At 38.4% G+C, this 19,832-nt stretch overlaps 2 protein-coding genes and 1 long non-coding RNA gene across 6 annotated transcripts; 2 read left to right on the top strand and 1 right to left on the bottom strand.

Moving 5' to 3' along the window:
- The first annotated feature begins 5,121 nt into the window (after positions 1 to 5,121).
- Positions 5,122 to 11,757, top strand: LOC115755344 (histone-lysine N-methyltransferase family member SUVH9). Of its 4 annotated transcripts, XM_048279833.1 has the most exons (3): positions 5,122 to 7,464; positions 7,904 to 8,002; positions 11,392 to 11,757. In XM_048279833.1, the coding sequence occupies exon 1, from the start codon at positions 5,374 to 5,376 to the stop codon at positions 7,366 to 7,368; it is 1,995 nt and encodes a 664-aa protein (XP_048135790.1). In that variant the 5' UTR covers positions 5,122 to 5,373; the 3' UTR covers positions 7,369 to 7,464; positions 7,904 to 8,002; positions 11,392 to 11,757. The 4 variants fall into 4 exon arrangements, with proteins under 4 accessions (XP_048135790.1, XP_030550559.2, XP_048135794.1 ...); XM_030694699.2 differs by lacking the exon at positions 7,904 to 8,002; XM_048279837.1 differs by lacking the exons at positions 7,904 to 8,002; positions 11,392 to 11,757 and adding an exon at positions 8,611 to 10,084.
- Positions 11,758 to 13,353: 1,596 nt separating this feature from the next.
- LOC115755347 lies at positions 13,354 to 16,559 on the bottom strand. Its single transcript, XM_030694707.2, has 4 exons — positions 16,222 to 16,559; positions 14,935 to 15,005; positions 14,538 to 14,664; positions 13,354 to 13,729 (listed from the first exon to the last, which is right to left on the bottom strand). The coding sequence occupies exons 1-4, from the start codon at positions 16,370 to 16,372 to the stop codon at positions 13,644 to 13,646; spliced, it is 435 nt and encodes a 144-aa protein (XP_030550567.1). The 5' UTR covers positions 16,373 to 16,559; the 3' UTR covers positions 13,354 to 13,643.
- LOC115755337 lies at positions 14,098 to 18,618 on the top strand. Its single transcript, XR_004017087.2, has 3 exons — positions 14,098 to 14,524; positions 18,394 to 18,396; positions 18,603 to 18,618. It is a non-coding gene; the product is annotated as an uncharacterized LOC115755337 (long non-coding RNA).
- Positions 18,619 to 19,832: the final 1,214 nt, after the last annotated feature.

A 19,832-nucleotide genomic window follows, 5' to 3' on the forward strand; every position in this document is an offset into this window, starting at 1 on the left:
GTGGTTAAAGTCTAATTTGAAATGCCTACATTGTTGGATATATACGTAGGAGGTTTTCCATATCTCCTTGGACATTTATAGAGAATTGATTATGTAGCCATTTTCGATGACTATTATACTAACATTCTGTTTTTCACTGCAAAAAAAAAAATAATTAATAAATAATTAAAAATTGTTATATGGTCTAATCTTTAAGAATTTTTGGCTTATTCTCACCGTTCAAAGATTGTATCCGGATGACGGTGAGAAAAATAATATGTTGTGGACCGCGAGTTCTTGAAGAAATGGACCCCACTAATTTTTTGATTAATTTTTATGGTTTTTTATACCAATAAACAATGCGTTAATCTCATATTTACCTAAAGTCTAATAATCAATTCTAATATTCATATACCTAGATTGTGTATACATTTCTCTTAAGGGAAAATTACTAAAAAAGTCATGAACTTATTGCAATTGTGTTAATTCAATCATAAAAGTTTTTTTTTTTTTGCCAATTCAATCCTAAACATTTTGCGTTTGTGCTAATTCGGTTCATCTGGCTAACTTTGGCTAGGCAATGATGTGACAATTTTTAATAATATTTTACTATTTTTTAAATTATTACTCTTATGTTTTTCTTTTTTTTCTTTTTCTCCCTTCGAAAATATAAAAATAATTAATATTTTTTAAAATATTAAAATTTTGTGAAAAATTTCCACATTAGTGTCGGTTGGCAAAAATTGGCTAAATAGACGGAATCGGCACAAATGCAAAAGTTTATGACTAAATTGGTACAACCGTAATAAGTTTAAGACTTTTTTGATAATTTTTCCTCTCTCTTGATTGTGCATATCCTAAACAATTACAATCAATATTGTAACATCTTATTTTGATAGTAATATTTAAAGCCTATAAATAATACATGTACTCTACATTATTACCTGTTTATAGTATCCTCAAATTCTAGTTGATTTATTCAACATCACATTGAGTTTGAGGGGATGTTAAATATATATCTAGAAAATTTCCAAAGCTCTCTGAATTGTGCATATATTTTCCTTGATTGCACATACTTATGATTGATTATAATTGATGTTGTAATATGATTCCATTCTCTTTTCCACTTATTCTTATCTTGGTATTAAAGTTACGAGATCCTAAGAAGATTTGCACAATTTTCTTTTCCGCATATTCTTTTCTTGGTACCAAAGGCGATCTTGAGAAGATTTTGAGTCACACCAAAATTTGAGTACACCGGGTGCAACTCAAGATCTTTCTCAAATCGCCTGGCTCTTATACCGATGTAAGAATATGCCCGAGAGAGAATTGTGCAACTTTTATTTGTATAATAATGAAAAGTACCTGTAGCACCTATAGGTTTTCAGGGTGCGTAATACGACATTATCATATCAATTCTAATCAATGGAGGATATGCACAATAAAAACATATATATACGCGCAACTCAGCGAGATACGAAGAATTAAGGAAAATATAGAATGCCTGAAGTGTCAATATTTATGTACGGAACTCACTTTGGTGTCAATATTTTTTTTATTACTTAAGTGCCATTTTTTTAAAAAAAATGATTATTTGAGTACCAACTACGGTAAGCATTGCCGAAAATCTCACATGGCGTTAACGTGGCTTATTGGAGAATCCCAGTCAGCAACAAAAAATAACAAATAAAAAATTCACAAAATAAGCTACAAACAAAAAAAATTAAAAAATAAAAGAAAATAAAAATTTTGCAGCTTGGAGCGACGAGGGCTGTAGCCCTCAATGCCGATGCTGCCCCACTGTCGCCGATAATGGCCGGCGATGGGTGGGGCCTAGTTAACGGGGGTCGTCAAGTCCTGGATAGTGGTTGACGACCCCCGCCAACCGCTGGCGAGGACCCGCAGGCAGTCGCCCAGGAAGATTTTTGACAGTGAAAATGGAGAAGTCGCTGCAATGCTTCTCAAGCGAAGCTCTCGCTCTCAGTTCCTGGCTGTTGGCGGCGTCACGGCCTTTCTCCGCGTGGAAATCAAACCCGCGCGAGATTGGCATGGTCTGCAGTATACCCCAAGATCACCTTTGCAAGCGGGTACGAGCTTCTTTCCCCAAAATTGAAGAAAAACAAAGAGTTTAGAAAGAAAAAGAAAGTCATGAAGGCGGAAACTTGGAGCGACACAGAGTGCGAAGAGAGTGATGAAGAAGATTAATAGAAAAATTAGATTCTGAGGAAGACAATGAGGTAAGTGAGCCTGAAATCCCAGATGAAGTATTTGATTATATTGATGAATTGTGTTTGGAATATAAGATCACTCTTAAGAAAATATTTGAGTTGAAAATGGAGAATGCAAAATTAAGGCAACAGGATCTTTCCAAAAACGAAAAAATTGATTTTCTTCAAAAGAAAATTTTGGAAATCAGAGAAAATCGTGATTTAATCAAAAAGGAAAATGAATATTACAAAACTTAAATTTCAGCAATTTGCAAAATTTTTCCTCTTGGTTCGAAAACAGTGGAACATATCCTCTCTATTCAATTCCATATTTTAACAAGGTTGTACTTGGTCTTGATAAAGAAATCGTTTCACAAAATGATTTTCCAAAAGCAAGAGAAAGATCGAGACAAATGCCTTCACAAATTTCTTACAGAAATCATTTTTGAAAATAATTTGTAAAACTTGTAGACCGTGAATTCTTCAAGTGTTCAAACTGTGAAATCACAAATCATTGTAACAATGATTGTCCCAAAGTTTGGAGACCACCCATAGGAATTATCTTAACAATGTGAGAATCGTCTAACATTAAAGGATCCAAGCAAATTTTGGTGCTAAAGAAACGGTGAATCTACTCAGTCATTATTGGTGCCAAAGAGAAAGAATAATAAGTGGTACCTGGACGGTGGTTGTTCTAACATGTGATTTTGAAATCGATAAAACTGTTGTAGTATATTGAAAAGACTATGTGTTGTACTTTGAGGACACATTCCAAATGTATTCTTGTATTCGATTATCTGCCAAGTTTTATATGGCTGATAAAAGAAGATCTTATGGATAGAAGCAAACTCTATCAATCATTTATGAGCAGGATATATTCAAATCTTCATGCGATCCTCAAAGTTATTATAATTTTAATCTTCAATAGTTTTTTGGTATGATATATCTCACTAATAGCTCATGATTTGGTTGATTTTCCTTTCCTAAGTTTTATTGATTGTCCAGCAATCTTAAAGACCGTCTTCTTAACTTTCCATACAAGGAATCTTGATTGATTGGCAACCTCGATAACAATTTCCTTTCTTAGAGACACGATTTGCGGATTTAGAGATTTGATCGTATGGGTGAACAAATCCTCTCAAATCTCCGATCTTTTAATCTCAACGATTACATGATCTTTTTCATCAATTTGCCAATGGCTAGTTTAGAGATTAATCCTTGTGATGGTTCTATCCAATAGAAAGTTTGGATGACGAAGAGCATATAAGGAGCACAAGGCATTGTAGAGGATAAGTGAGATCAAGAATTTAATATCCATATTTCGAGAGAGCTACACATATTCTATTTTTACACATATTCTATTTTATCTTCCTTGAGCAGAACCTTATAATTATTTGAGAGGTGTTGTGCAGTGTTCAAAAATGTGTAGAGTGAAAAAACTTTGGGTAGAAGTAGCACTCACTACTGTATTGAAGTGCTTGAGAATGAGCTATCACATTTTACTATAATCTGTCATTTGATTCTTTAATGGAATCCAGCAAGTATGGTATTAATGCGGGAGATTGGACGTAGACTTAGTAAAAGTCGGACCACTATAAACTATAGTGTACTTGCTCTCTATTCTTTTATTCGCATATGTTTACAGTCTACTAGAAGTACTGCACAGTTTTGATCTTTATATTTGCTCCTATTAAACTTGAATTTTTTGGCATTATTTTACTAAGTTTGTTTATAATCACATATTCACCCCTCTAGGTGATAATGTTAGCAAACAACGGTCTCCACTTCTCTTAGGTTCAATTATAATAAAATTTCCTCTACTACTTATGATTTGGAAAATGACACAAATGGTTAATGAATTTTGGACTAATGTACATATCATTCCTGAATTTTTAATTTTTTTTATGTATGCCTTGAATTTTAGCCCAATATGCAATATCATCCTTGTTTAATGTGATTCTTGAATTTTGGTAGATGTTTAATATAGTTCATAGACTATATGAAAATGTTTAATATTATCCCCGAACTTGAATTAATTGAAGGATATCATTAAACTTTTTATATAATCCAAAAACTAAATTGAATATATATAAAAAAGTCAAAAATCACATTGAATAAATTAAGAGTTCATGGATGGCGTTTCATCTCAAATTGAACTTTAGGGATTATATATAGAACAAGTTAACAAATTCGGGGACGATGTCGCACGTTAAGTCAAAGTTCAAAAGTCATTTGTGTAATTATCCCTTATGATTATTAGACAAAAATGACCTTGAGATTAACACATGAGGTGCACGTATATGTACGCCGGCCGATCATTATTTTTCCATCCCACCGATCAAGAGGGCAAATTGACATGCACAAGACAAATTTAGAGGTCATTTGACACGAACTCAAATTCAAGAGCACTCTGCGAAAACGAGACTACTTCAAAGGGTTATTTGGTATTTTTCCCGATAAAGTTATTTTGTATTTAGCAAGGGCTTGTCACTAGTAAAAGTTCTTTTTAAAGGGGAAAAAAGATAATTATTCCATTCTATTTCATTTTTCTTACGTCTTTTTCTCCCGAAAAAAGTTACTTTATTCTCCCTCGACAACACGTCATTGTCAAATTTATTTATATATCTCCAAAGATTCGTCTCATTTCATTTCATTTCATTCTATTCCATTCTATTTTATTATAGGGCATATCCTTAGCTGGCACCCACTTACCCCTACCAAAAATATTATAATAATGATTAGTTTGCTCACGCATCCCCTAAGCACTATGTCAGACGAAAATTTCAAATTTCAAAATAAATGTCTGTCCACCTAAAAATTTAAAAAACCGTAGAAGAGGGCAACTACGTCCAATCACAATGACATTAATTTCATTTCCTAAGTAACAAAGCTAACCTGTCCAAGAATTCATCCATTTCTCTCCCCTTCTCTCTCTTTCTTCAAAATCCGCCATTGATCTTAGCTCCAAAGTCCAAGCCTGTCTCCCCCCCTCTCTTTCTCTCTCTCCCTACGTAACAGACAACAAAATCCGTCCTGACTGAATCAATTCCATCACACCCTCTCTCTCTCTCTCTCTCTCTCAGTAACAGACGACAAAGTTCCTCCTGACTGAATCAATTCCGTCCTTAGATTGCGTCTGAAAACATCTCACTCACACACCCTCTTTCTCTCTCTCTCTCTCTCTGAAATGGGCTCTCTTGTTCCATTCCAAGACCTCAATCTGCTACCGGACCCGCCCATGACCGCCACGATCACTCCCAAGATCGAGCCGAAGCTCGAACCTACCAACGAACCCTCGCAAACCCCCGTCTCTAACCATCCCCAACGGCCCCAACCGCTGCCAACCCCGGAACTTCCCAATTCGACCCCTGAATTCTTCCTCAATTCCCCACACACCCCGCAGACCCCCTCCCCGGACGGTGGCGACCAGCTCTTCTCCGAGTTCCATCGCGTCTCCGAGCTCTTCCGCAACGCATTCGCCAGGAGGTATGGCCGCGGCGGCGGCGATGTCAGCGTGTTGGATCCCGAGACGCTGGCCATTGTCCCGGTGAAGAATGAGGAGGCTCAGCTCTCTCCCTTCGTGGCTTCGCCGAGCAGCGGCAGCCGGCGCCTTCAGCTGCAGCCGCGGTCATCCGAGCTTGTGAGGGTCGCCAATCTCAGCGACGAGGAGAAGAGGTACTTTCGTGAGGAGGTGCGTCAAGCCCGCCTGATTTACGATAGTCTGCGTGTTTTTTATATGACACATGAGGAGGGTCTTGATGGTAGGATGAGGAGGGGTGACTTGGCGGCTGCTTCCATGATGAGAGGTCGTGGGTTGTGGGTGAATCGTGATAAGAGAATCGTGGGACCTTTACCCGGCATAGAGATAGGCGATGTCTTCTTTTATAGGATGGAGTTGTGTGTTGTTGGTCTGCATGGTCAGCCACAAGCCGGCATTGATTACTTAACTGCTAGCCAGAGCTCGAATGGCGAGCCGATTGCAACCAGTGTGATTGTGTCTGGAGGGTATGAGGATGATGAGGATGCAGGGGATGTGATTATATATACTGGTCATGGTGGGCAGGATAAGCTCAATAGGCAGCGTAACCACCAGAAGTTGGAAGGCGGTAATTTGGCTATGGAAAGGAGCATGCACTATGGAATTGAAGTTCGGGTCATAAGGGGGATAAGATACGGGGGTGGTGCGACACCGAAGATATATGTGTATGATGGGTTGTATAGAATTCTTGAGTGTTGGTTTGATGTTGGGAAGTCTGGTTTTGGGGTATACAAGTATAAGTTGATGAGAATTCAAGGGCAACCAGAAATGGGTAGTGCTATCATGAGGTTTGCTCAGACCCTTCGGACAAGGCCGTTGACAGTTAGGCCCAGGGGGTATCTCAGTCTTGACATTTCGGAGAGGAAGGAATGCATGCCTGTTTTTCTGTTTAATGACATTGATTCTGATAGCACTCCCCTGTATTATGATTACTTAGCCAGGACTGCGTTTCCTCCGTACTTGATGCTTCAAAATGCTAATGGCGGCGGGTGTGAATGTGTTCTGAGTTGTGGAAGTAATTGTTTCTGTGCTTCGAGAAATGGGGGTGAGTTTGCCTATGATCACAATGGGATACTTATCAGGGGAAAGCCGATAATTTTTGAATGTGGGCCATTTTGTAAGTGTCCTCCGACTTGCCGTAATCGTGTGACACAGAAAGGTTTAAGTAGTAAGTTGGAGATATTTAGATCGAAGGAAACCAATTGGGGTGTTAGGACCTTAGATTTGATACAAGCTGGTGCTTTTATCTGTGAATATGCAGGCGTTGCACTCACGAGAGACCAAGCCCAGATTTTCAGCATGAGTGGCGATCCATTGGTCTACCCAAGCAGGTTTACTGCTAAATGGACCAAATGGGGAGATTTATCCAAAGTGTTTCCGGATTGTGTACGCCCTGCTTATCCATCAATTCCTCCTTTGGATTTTGCTATGGATGTCTCAAAAATGAGGAACGTGGCTTGTTATATTAGCCACAGTTCAATTTCTAATGTAATGGTGCAGTATGTATTGTATGAGCACAGCAATGTTTCATTTCCTCACATAATGTTGTTTGCAATGGAGAATATTCCCCCTTTGAGAGAGCTCAGCCTTGACTATGGTGCTGCGGATGAATGGACTGGGAAGCCTCCTCTTCTTTGTAACTGAACTGTCTTGGAAAGTTGGACAGACTGAATTGAGGATGGTGGCCATTTCTATATCTATATTGGAGAAGTGATGCAGTGCAGCGCTACAAGGGCTGAGGTAAACTACATTTTTTGTTCTGCAGTCTTTAAAAAATTATGGAACTATGTAGAACCATTATTTTCATCTTTGGAGATGGATTCTTTGTGTTTCATTCATTTTCTTTGAAAAATGTAGCTATCTTCTAGATTCTTAATTTTTGTCTAGTTTGATCAATTGTTCTGTCTTTTCTGCATTTAGATCGGTTGCTGACAATTAGCCCTGTGGTGGACATTGTTGATGACTAGATATTTCTGGCTGTGGTCAAATTATTTATGACGATGGTGATGATTGTACTTATTACTATTTGAGAAATCATGGCTGCATAAGTACTTCGTTTCACGTTCCTTGATGGGGGAGCTATTATTGCTTTTGCATGTAGGAAGATCTTAATGAGTCATTCTCGTTTCTCTCTGTCCCTTTGGATTGTTGAATATGCTCCAATCAATTCCTTGATCAGGTGAATTTGTCTCATGTAATGGTCCTGCAATGGAAGATGTTTCCTCTCGAGAAAAATGAGGAACCCACCATGGCATTGTTTTCTAGATGCCCAAACGAGGTCGTGAAAGTCTGATTCTATTTCTAATTGATAGCGGTGTTTGAAACATTGGATCTTGTGGTCAGATCTAAGATTATAACATTGTATGTCTGATATGATATATAAATACTTGTTCAAAAATAGATAAATGTTTTTCATAGACCAGAACTACAAAGAACTGGTATGGCCAAGACCTATATGATCTCTAAAATTATAACATTGAGTCTTTTCCCCCTTACCCAAAAATCTTGAAATGTAGAAACTTTTATGAAAATTCAATCAGTGGAATCGTGCTGACCTATGATTTATTCAATAAAATGAGAAATCTCCCAATGCCCTAACAAATGAAAGATCAAGGTCGTTCTTTTATATTTTGTGTTGTTTCCGTAGATGCATCTCAAGAATGGAATTTTGATGACTATGCTCTCTTGCATGGTCATAATTGATATTGTTTAAGAGTTGTTAATTATTTAATGAACCTCAATCAAATTTTTTTTATAATGTAGACTGACATCACTGCTTGATGCAATGAAGAATGTAATGCTTTAATTACCTTTAATTATTCCCTCTGTTACTTGGACTGGTCTCTAACACCCATGCTACCATCGATATGACCGTGGTGTGGGTAGGAGATCTATGTTGGACTCCTCCAAAAGAACTTGGACTCCTCTGTGGAGAAAGCTCAACAAAGCTTGAAACTTCTCATTCCAAAGCTCCACCTACTATCATATATGTCGCTTTTGGCATGAGGTCCTAACCACTTTCTTACGTGTAAATTTTCCTTTTGGCCTCTCGAGGTGTGGAACTCCGGTAAGGATTTTATTTCCCTGTTTTTACATTTTGCAATGAGGAGACTCGAAGCACCACAACTGGCAAATTTAATCGAAGGCCACACTGAGGTCACTTTTCGTTGTAAGGAATGGAAGTGAGACGTAGTGAAATAAGATTGGTAATGAATTCCAGTAAGGTCAGAATGGAATAAGCATCATACCTTCGGTTTATGGGTGTAACATTTAAAACCTCTAGATTTTTGGTTTTCCCCCCTTCTACTAGTTGGTCATAGAAGTAATGATAAAAATTATTATACATATCTGGAATTGTCGACACTTATAAACTTGATTTATGCCCAAAAACTGCGGGGGTTACTAAAGCCAAAACTGTACATTCCGTGCATCGACATTTGAGATCACCTTTAGCCATCATTATCATCATGAACCTTCTCTGTTCATGTTGCACCAATATTTGTGATAGAGAGGGGCACTGTATTTGGGTTTTTGAATAACAGAAATTTTTGGAAAGGGTTGAAATGGAAAGTACTCATCTTTTTTCCTGCGGAACAGGAGAGCAATATTTGATTTTGCTTTTCCAAGGGTATTAAACAAAAAAAAATACTTAATTCAGCTGGACGATAGAGTTACATTTGATTTTCTTTTGTAGGGCATAACATGATATGGATGAGTCTAGTGCTTGAGTGGTAGAATGAGCATGTGAGAGCATGGAATTGCCTCGCTTTTGCTATTAATGTTCCATCCGCATGGTTCCAGCCACCTTTGATAGGATCATTCAATAATCACCTCATTGAATGCTGATTCCTGTCTATCAAATATGGAATTATATCCTCTTGCAGTCAATTCTCATTTGTTGGATGTGTTATCAGTTATTTGCTTTTCAAGAAATAAGCCGTTGTGAGTTTAAAGTCCCAGTGGGATTGATTTCCGTGGAGTGGCGGTCTCTTCTTAATCTATATGATTTAGAGGTGTCAAAACCATGTGATGATGTATATATCCACACGACTTACGTAAATTATGCTCCAAGTTTTCAGTTTCCTCTTTAGCTTAATAAGTGCATTGTATTGTTTTTTATTAGAATATGGTCACCTAATATTCAAGGATTCTGTGAAATTGTGTCTTTTGGTGCCAAGAACGAGTGAAATGAAATGCCGGAAGTGAAGGAGCTTGGAGAGTGGGGCAGCCAATGATTAATACAGATGAACCTAATTAAATGTGTTGTCAAGATGCATATGCTTTATTGTGGGTCTTAACTAATGACATGATTAATATCAGCCTGAACAAAGGGAAATAACCACAGTTTACCGTTTTGAGGTTTTATAGCAGCTTGTGCTTGTGAGCCTTTGCCTCTTGCTTTTCTGTTGGTATCTATAGATTTGTTATAAGATATAGGTAGTCTTCCCAATTTTATGATATCAAATCATCGACTGTCATGGATGAGGTAATTTAGTCTTTGTCAATGCAAATTTTTGGTTTACCATCACCGGACATACTGGTTCGTCTCATCTGGTCCCAGCTGAATTTTGTATTGTTGGTTTCAGCTATTAGAATTCAATGACAATGTATAAATTACCTCATATTTATTACGTGTCTAATATGGGAAAGGTTTGGCTAAGCTTAAGACGCTGAACTTAAGAGGAAATTCGGTTGTTTTCTTTTTTCTTCCTTGGTCAGGAACCTTACTCATGCCTGGGAATGGCTTAGGGAATGTGTTTGGGATATAATCAATGGCCTTCTGCATTTATGCAGTTGGCATTGTTTATGTGGATCTAATCTTACACTGTTCCGTCATTTTAACTGCACACTAAATCCTAATTTAGAAGTTGTTCACGTCAATGTTGACCGAGGGCATTGGCAGCCTTGGTATATTTTTCTGTGGATGGGCATGATTTTGGTTGGCTGTATGGAAGCTGAATAAATGGATCTTCGTGAAGCTTCATGAGATATGATCAGAAGGATATTAAGACGAACTATGGAAGCTTCTTTAATATTTTGTTTGTCCAGGATAGACAAGATATGAAGTTGCTTAAAGGCAATGTCGGAATGGAATAGGCATGCTGCTAAATATTTTGAAGTGTTAGGTTTTGTGAAATAACCACATTGACGTATTGAACATCGCTGCAGATTCTAATGCTCCTCTTTGTCCTGTAAACTTATGATTTGGCCTTCGTGATGCGATTCACCTCGATTTTGTCTTGTTGTTTCTGGTAGAAGTCTTGCTATGACTACAAGCAGTGTGAAGTTTGCTAGTTTTTTTTTTTTTTTTAAATTGAATCGGAGTTTCTCTTTAGTTCAGCAGCTTGTAATTCACTGTGACTGTGTGCTGTCCACTTAAACTTGAATGCCATATTAACTGAGTAGACACGAACATCTTTGAAAGTTGATGGTATGAGACTGTTTTGTGGTGTGCAAGTTACTTGATTTATTCACCACACTTGTTATTACTTGTGAGTGGGATGTGGCTCCACTTACTAGCAATCTTCTTGGTCATAGCCTGCAGTTGCTTTTCATTTTGATTTCTGCTCTTCGTATAGCACAAAGTTCCAGTTTGTTTCTTTGAGAGCATCAAAGCAGTCACCTCTGATGAAAACATCACTCACCTCCATAATTTCTGACATGCAGATTTTGGTTGGATCTTTTGCGGGCATATGTCTGCAGATGCTGCTTCCCACTTCTGTCCCCATTTTTGTATGCGAGCTGATGCTGCCGGTAAATGAGCAACAAAACTGGCGGTCCATCAAATTTTTGGATGTGATTACCTTGTAGGAGAATTTTTTGTCGAGGACTAGAACTTCACGCAAATCAGCTGCTGGCGGAAGTACTGAGCTGTTTTTGCTGACAGTTTACGTTTTTTGTACTCATAGGATAAGGCCGCTCCATGCACTGGTCGGAGTTGTCGACAGCAACCGACATCTGATGTACACGTAAACCCATAAATGCCAAAATCTGTTGTGCGGTTAACTTGTATATAAAGTTTACATCACATCATGGCTGTACAGTTAACATATCTGTTCGTGCAGACATAGTGGGAAGCCCATCTCTCCCTCCCTCTCTCTCTCTCTCTCTCTCTCTCTCTCTCTCTCTCTCTCCCTCCCGGGATTCCTTGTATTCTTCTTCTATTCTGGAACTTTGTTTGAGGACTTATGCTCGATCAATGTACTACAACACAGCGTCGGGTAACAGGGGCAAGACATTAAATGAGATGAGAGGTTTGGAATGAGATGGAAAATGGGGTTGTACCATCTGATGCTGCGTTAGTCAGGTGAAGATTATCGCAAAGGGCTAGTGATGTCGCTTGCGAGGGTTATGAGTTTATTCATAGGGGAAGATGAAATGGCAGCGTGAGCAGGATGCAGCTTGTGAAGGAAGACTCAAGACTATGAGTCCAATTGGAAGCTGGAACTGATAATAAGAGAATGGTGTACAGGAATTGGCAGAGTTTCTGACTTATTGAAGACATTCATGCATGAAAGAGATGTGGAATTGCTGTCACAAGAACTAGTTCTTGATCTCTCTGTACCAACCATTCCTCTTCTTGTTTTGGGTTGTGTGGGGGGGGAGGCCACTTCGCATGAGGTGAAAGCTTTCTACTTTAGGCATCGAATGAAAATGACGGGGTTCGGATGGGGGAGTATGGAAATTTAATAGTAGCATTTATTTTTATGGACAATTCAAGATTTGAAAAATATATTATGAAAATTTATCGCTTTTGTCGCTCACAAAAATGAATAAACGCAAAATATTTGTCACTCCAAAAATAACTATATGTAAATTGTTATAAAAAAGGAAATCATTTTCTGATAACTGATTTTTTTAAGAGGTATAACTAATCATTTTTCAGAATATTTTTCAAATCTCGAGTTTTTCGTGAAACAAACACACCCTAAATATAAAAAAATCTGAAATTAATCAGTCATCTTGTGTATTTGTCGTGTTATTCAGCAAAATTCTAGTGCACCATGCGTTAAAATTAAAAAGAGACCAAATTATGTGATGGGTAAATTTCTAAAAGAGATAATAAGTTTCAGATAGTGTTGAAAAACTTTATGTGACTGGCAAATTAATTATACCGCAAACTGTTAGTAAATTACCAATAAATGATGAGTCTATCGATGTTAAAAGTTTACCCAGCTACAACAAAATATTACCGTCAAGTTAGTAACTTCCTTCAGAATTTAGCAAAGTGTAATCAATTACACGAGCTGCGTTACAAGCCATCGTCCGTCAATGTTAGCAGACAAAGAAATGAGTTCACGTGTCATTTTCAATAGTAAGTTATCAACACGTTTTGTAATTTGCAAGCTACAACAAAATGGTGCCAATCAATATATTACTATTCATTAATTTGGTAAAAGATGGAAACTCAAACTGGAGTTGATAATGTACTACAACTGGTCACTATTTGTCAAGTAGTATTTGTTAGCACACTACAATTACTAGCTGGTATATTTATAAGAGTTGTAATAAGAGTTGGTAAATAATTCAAAGTAGAAATTGGTAACTTACTCCAATAAAAATTGGTAATTTGACAGTCGTTGATAACTTACTAAATAGTGGTAGTTGGATGGGTAACTCACTCAAATAGAGATTGAAAATATGCTTAGACAGATGTTGGCGATTTAAAATAAGAATTGACAACTTGCTCAAGTAATTTACTCCATATCAGTAAAATTTATAAAGATGGTGCTTGAATCAGAAGGTCTTCGCTATATATCGCTCAATTTTGAGTGGACTGTTCTGTTTATATACATTTAGACCCAGTATGTATTACACAACCAGTCCTCGAATACACCGATGTTAAATACTACGACACAGGCGATTGCATGGGGCTATGAGCATCGACACAAACATTTGCCTCTGGTCAGAATTATGCATCAAGCTTGGAAGGCACCAGTTCCATTCCTTTCCAATTCTCGCTGTCTTGCTCTCTCCATCTTCCTCTTACGCCATTCCTCCAGAGCTATTGTATAGACATCATATATTGGCAAAATGTTCTAGTTAGAGACATTGATTCATGATAGAAAAAGTGTGTTGGAAACCTTCAAAGATATAGATATTCTATACCAGGAAAAGAAACTGATGATGGCTTCTGGAATTAACAAGATTGTTTGGTATTTTGCCATCTAAGGATTTAGATGCTCGCAAGGGGGAGGTGGAGAATGATGAAAGCAATTTAATAGGAATTTACAGCAAGCACATGCACATTGAACAAAACATTGCTCCATGACTACTACCGACCAGAGGCAGGGATATGTACCAGGAAATCCAAAGTGAATATAATCACGCCAGGCTTGGGATTGCAAGAATAAATAACTGTGACCTCACGTAACCACCATGACCCATGAGGTTCAAAATGCATTTACGTCCCATTTGATCTCAAAAGGTTTCTACTCAAGAAGTGACTCATTATAAGATGCATGTACTTGTACAATTTGCCCCCACAATGACCACGACATATGTGGCTAATTTACATTTGTTGATGGATGATGTAATCTTCAATTTTAAGAGAGAGATCGTAGCTCAAGTGTGAGATTAGATATTCTAGAAGACAAAGGACAAATACAACAAAATGTGTTAAAACATTATCAGATCAACTTGTATTCATGATAGAGAGCATCATCATACCAGCACACACAAGGAGAAATTTGATGCCAGCGAAAAACTGTAAACTTATTGGCAAACAAAACACAGAACAATGGTAAACTTAAACTTTATCACTGATTCTAACATATTTGGTGAATGCATGTACGCTAGAGTGATTCATCTACCTTTCACGCTAGCAGCATCATTAAGTGAACGGAAATCCTTTAACCGTTTGGAAAGATCAAGAGCAGCAGTCTGCTTTGGCTGGACTGTTTCAGGTTCAGCATAAGTTTCTTGCTGAATTTCTTTCACCTGAAAATGGAAACAGATGAATCTCAAACAATGACCATTTAAGTCACCTCAGAATAACAATACGTATGCTTGACAACGATTAATCAATTGCACAAACTGAAAATTCCAGAGTCAACTGACTGATAGCTCACATGTTTAAAGATGATCTCTAATCTGATTGCACTACAGAATAGGATGAAGCATACAACTTCGGATAGGACTAGTAAATCTTAGCATTTCAATTGTGAACATTATGTAAGAGAAGAGTACAGCTAGGGAGAAAAATCTTACTCTTTTTATCAATTCCAGCGGCTGCATAGAAAGACGAATTTCTTCGCATTCCTGTATATACCGGAGCATGGCTGTAAATCAGAGTATTCAAATAATCAGCAGAAAAGCTACATCAAACTGATGAGTAGTCCACCAAAGGGAAAAGAAAAAAGGTAACAGAACTGAGCAACAAAGTCAACAAATATTGAAAATCTGTCGTTCATGGTGTTGAATGTCGTGCTGAGAAATAGAGATACATGCTAGTGCTAGAAATCCGTTCCATGGATTTGCAATATTTCATGCCATTTATGACGATAAGTTTTGGAAGGATGATGACACAACTTACACAACTACAATTCCATTTTACAACCGCCAAATGATTGCGGATTATTTGCCAGATTCCCATAGCAACTTGTACAAAATGTAGTGATATTGAATTATAAACCATGGTTGCACAGATTGAGCAAAGCATGCCCTCCAGGGTAAGTTTACACTCTGCTGCCTAGAAAATCAGATAAAAACATTAGAAGGAACTAAACCACTAGTCAGCAGTTTGTCTAGGGAAAGGGAACTTCACGATTTAAGAGATCGAAAGATGGTAAATTAAACTGTACACGACAGTCTTGAGACAGCAAACACTGTAAGATCTTCTCAAATTGAAAAGAAAATCCTTTTTCAATAAGTATCAATATTCAAGACAGAGAAAAATAAATGCTGTGAATTCAAGACACAAGCTACAGCTACAGTGACCATTTCTTCTGTTCGGGTCTACAGATAACTGTCATGTAAAATTGCAGGAGTTGTGAGCAGAGCAATGGGAAAATTCGGCCTTCGCATCTTTTTTGCACGTAGGGTAAGAGCCCCTGTGTAGAGCTTTGGGTCGAACATGCCTTTTGTCCAAGACATGCACAGGAAAGAGATTCAAAGATCCCAGAAAAATTTCAGTAAACACTGAGCTCCTACTGAGTGCTATGAACATATGAATCAAAACCCACATCCAACAGCATATCTTTCACAAGAGCGACGAGGTACAGATAGTCAACTATTATACAAAATCTTATCAAAACAACATCTTGAATCTGGGCATTTCTTTCATTACAATTCCCCCACAATCGAGATCATACAGAGGCATGTACAAAAGGGCAACCAACATTGAAGAAGAGGCACAATCTTAATCGCCTCTTAAGCAACAAACAAAGACCCAAGCTTACAATGATCGAATTGATTCTATTTGTCACAGCAATTCAAAGCAAAACATCTAATCGAGCAGAGAGAGAGGGAGAGGGAGGGAGAGGGAGGGAGAGGGACCAGAATTAGATCGAGCCGATCGCGAGGAAGCAGAGGAAGAGCTGAAGAAGCCCTGAAGCAAGAAGAGAGCAGCGACGACGTTGAGGAAGCAGACGAACAGGGTCGCGTTCCTGAAGGAGAATCTCATCCTCCACGATTGCTGCATCTCCATATCACACACTATCCCCTCTATAATCAACCCATGAATGGCGCGACGGGGATGCCGTGGAAAGCTGCCGCGAGCAACGAAGTCCAAGAATTGCTGCAATTACGCCTCGAACAGAGGTCAAACTTCGAATGACCTTTTGGCGTTCCGTTGGAAGCGGAGGAGGAGGAGACGAGACGAGGGGAAAAAAGACGAGTCTAGAGTCAAAAGTCAAAAAAAGAGGAGCAGTTATTGACTGCGTTTCTTTTATGAAAAATAACTTACTGTCAATGTCATAGTAGAAAGGTATTTGAAACATACAAGCCATTCTTCAGCCGGAACTGTATGTGTTTTCAAACGACAGAGAATGGAACGTGCGCAAACGTTTTCCAACCTGCAACGCCTTCTGTTTAGCACCTCTCTACCAGAACGGATCACGCAATGATTCTCAATTGCTTCTTCAAGATGGCGAGACGGGGCATCTCACCAGGCAAATACTTTCAACCTGAGCAGCGAATATCCCGAATTTCTTGGAGCAAAGATAAATTGTCAATCAACTTCAGCAAACTCTTCAGATTTTCACAACGTGCAACCACTAAAGCTTGTAGAGTGGTGACGTATTGGATCCCGTCGGGTAACACCACTAATTTCGAAAGTTTTGGAATGGTAAGTTCACATAGCTCTGTGAGGGATCGCCAATTTTTAGGATGTGAATAGGTGATGGAACCTGCCAGTTTGAGGATGTTGGTGGCGAGGCTGAAGAGCACCACTTTCGCAATTTCCAAAGGTGCAAGCTGGGGTTTTGGAGTGGTCGAGAGGCGGTTGCAGAGCTGCTGCTTTTGTTGTGAGAGAATGGTTTGGTGGTGCTAGCCTCATGATCAACTTAACGCACGAATATATAGCAAGGCCAGCCGCATCTCCACGATGCTTCACGCTAATTCAGTCCCCCTGGCTAATTTTGGCTAGAAACTTATGATGTGGACACGCGCCATTCAAAGATAACATTACATGTTGGACCAACATTTAGAGATTACGTTGAATGAATTAAAAGTTCGGGGATGATGTTATACATTGAGTAAAAGTTTAGGGACTATTTGTGTCATATTTTCTTTAGTCATTGAGACAGTGAATTTAGCCTCTCCCATAATATTATAGCATCTTTTTCTTCTCATATTAATTATAGGTCTCTTACATTATAGTGTTCTTCTAGAAAACTATATATTGTTGTGAAATACGTCCTGCTGCATCTCTTATATCACATATCATATTAGCAGCATTACTTAACTATTTGTTAATGTGTATATAGATGAATCATAGGCAGAGATGCTAAGCTGGAAACCTTTTTGAAAAGACACCCAATTTACGAACCAAATGGCAATTGTCTATGATAATCTATATCAACATTCTTTATCTCTATAGTAATAGTGGATTCATCCAATGACAACTAGTCTTAATTTATGCCTAATTTTTTCTCACCTATTTTTAACATAGAATATATATTTTTTCTTGTTGGGAACACAGCTGCATTCTGGTCGAAGATTTTCCAAACACAAGATAAAAAAATCAACATGATTTTTCCACACCACTTCCGTCGACGACCGAACATAATATTGGTTGCTTCCATTTTGTACATTATCTTGTTTTCATTTAGGCTAAGTTTGTTTCGCTAAAAATCAATAATTCAAAAAATATTTTTCAGAAAATGATAGTTTGTCTCGCTTACAAAAATGAATAAATGAAAAATGTTTCTATCATTTTGAAAAATATATATTCATAAATTACTATCTATAATGAAAACATTTTCGATTGACTAATTATTTGAAGCTATCTAATCAATCACTTTTAAGAAAATAATTTTCAAATCATTCATTTTCCACTAAACACATGGAGCCTTAATGTAATGTATTACAATATATAAGGCAAATGTCGTCATCTTACCTTGAGGGAAGGATAAGATTAGCGTGATCATCACAGATTAGGAGTGACTTTTTAGTAAGGCAAACTAGTATGGTTGTGGCCAAAGTCTCACAAAAAACCCTCAACTTTAGCATGTGTCCCGATTTTACCCCATCAGCCTCCCGTTCATAATCACATCGTTAGTTAATCATATGTGATTCGAATTTTCTCGTTATTAAAAAACATCCAAGAAAACTCAAATGAACCCTGCACTTCAATTATATATCTACAATCTTATCAACAGCATTCCTATCTTTTTTTCCTAATTTAATTGTAACTTTTCCATCATTTACACACGAAGAGAGAGAGAGAGAGAGTCCTAGGAGATGGTACAAACCATACAAACCTATGCGGTCATTATTTCATATCATATGCAAGTGAACAACCACAAAAAAGAGAATATTATTCAATGATCTGGACAATTATACTCATGTAATAATTTCACAGCAGATAGGCCTCCACGCCAGGGATCTTGGTCAAAGGGAGTCTTGAAAACCACAATCTCCAAGGACCGTAAACGCCATTCGGTACGACACTCCAACCAACCCATTTCATCAAAAGCTACAAAAAAAAAAAAAAAAAGGACAGAGAGAGAGTGTGTTTCTCATGAACATGTTGGGTCCAAAGTCAAAAGGACCCTACCGCACCAAGAACAAGCGTGTGGAAGCCGAGATCATCGTTCTTGGTTTTGCGGTGGGCTGTGAACTGTGACCTTTAGATGCTTAAACACATTGTCGGATTTGGCAGCTTCACACACAAGGCAAAGCAAAATGATCGGCAGCCATGGACACCAAAACGAGCCTTGTTGGTTTACCCATCTTCCGAGGCCCATCCTTGTTTGAGTGAACACTGAGAGTGACGCGAGACTTGCCAATCTAAGGATTTTGGAGAAAAGATGGGGTTTTAGAGCGAAACATTAGGATTTTGGAGAATTTGCTGTAATTTCTTTTTTCTTCTTGGGAGCCACATTTGACAATCTACATAGATTTTTGCACAGATTACCCAAAATTCGAAATTCCCAAAAGTTTTCCAAGTGCGCTGCGCAGAAACAGTCGAAGATGATCTCATCGGCCGTCGCCGAAACAACAGGGCCTGCCGGCGGGGGAGAAGGCAACGACGGCTGCGTCAGAACTGCTGAGGTGGCATAGCTCGGAGGCCTTCTTGACCTTGCGCCTCGGTCTCTTCGAATACGTCAGCCAAAGAGATTTCTCCAACTGCTTCCGCGGCGACGGCGACATGGTGCCCCTGATGGGTTTGACCGAGTGGGTGGACTGGATTGAGACTGAGTGGGATTCTTGCGCGACGGCGGAGGACGTGGAGTCCCTGATCGAAGCAGTATGAAACCGTTCATAATCTTTTATGCAAAAAATTGGAAGATCTGGAGAAGAATTCCTCTCTGTGATGATTGGTGCTGGTGGCAATTCTGGAGTGTCGCGACCCTCCGACGGCGGACGAGAGAGAGGTTAACGAGCCGCGCTTCCGACCCTATTGGGAAGTGGATCTTCGGCGCGCGGGTCCCTCCCGAGGACCT

This window comes from Rhodamnia argentea, chromosome 1, assembly GCF_020921035.1.
Source record: "Rhodamnia argentea isolate NSW1041297 chromosome 1, ASM2092103v1, whole genome shotgun sequence".
Lineage (NCBI taxonomy): Eukaryota > Viridiplantae > Streptophyta > Magnoliopsida > Myrtales > Myrtaceae > Rhodamnia > Rhodamnia argentea.

Coding starts and splice junctions, on each gene's coding strand:
- LOC115755347 (XM_030694707.2), bottom strand. CDS start 16,372: ATGGAGATGCAGCAATCGTGGAGGATGAGATTCTCCTTCAGGAACGCG. Junction 15,006..16,221: donor ATCGGCTCGATCTAATTCTG/GTCCCTCTCCCT, acceptor TCTGATTTACAG/CCATGCTCCGGTATATACAG. Junction 14,665..14,934: donor CGCTGGAATTGATAAAAAGA/GTAAGATTTTTC, acceptor TTCCATTTTCAG/GTGAAAGAAATTCAGCAAGA.
- LOC115755344 (XM_048279833.1), top strand. CDS start 5,374: ATGGGCTCTCTTGTTCCATTCCAAGACCTCAATCTGCTACCGGACCCG.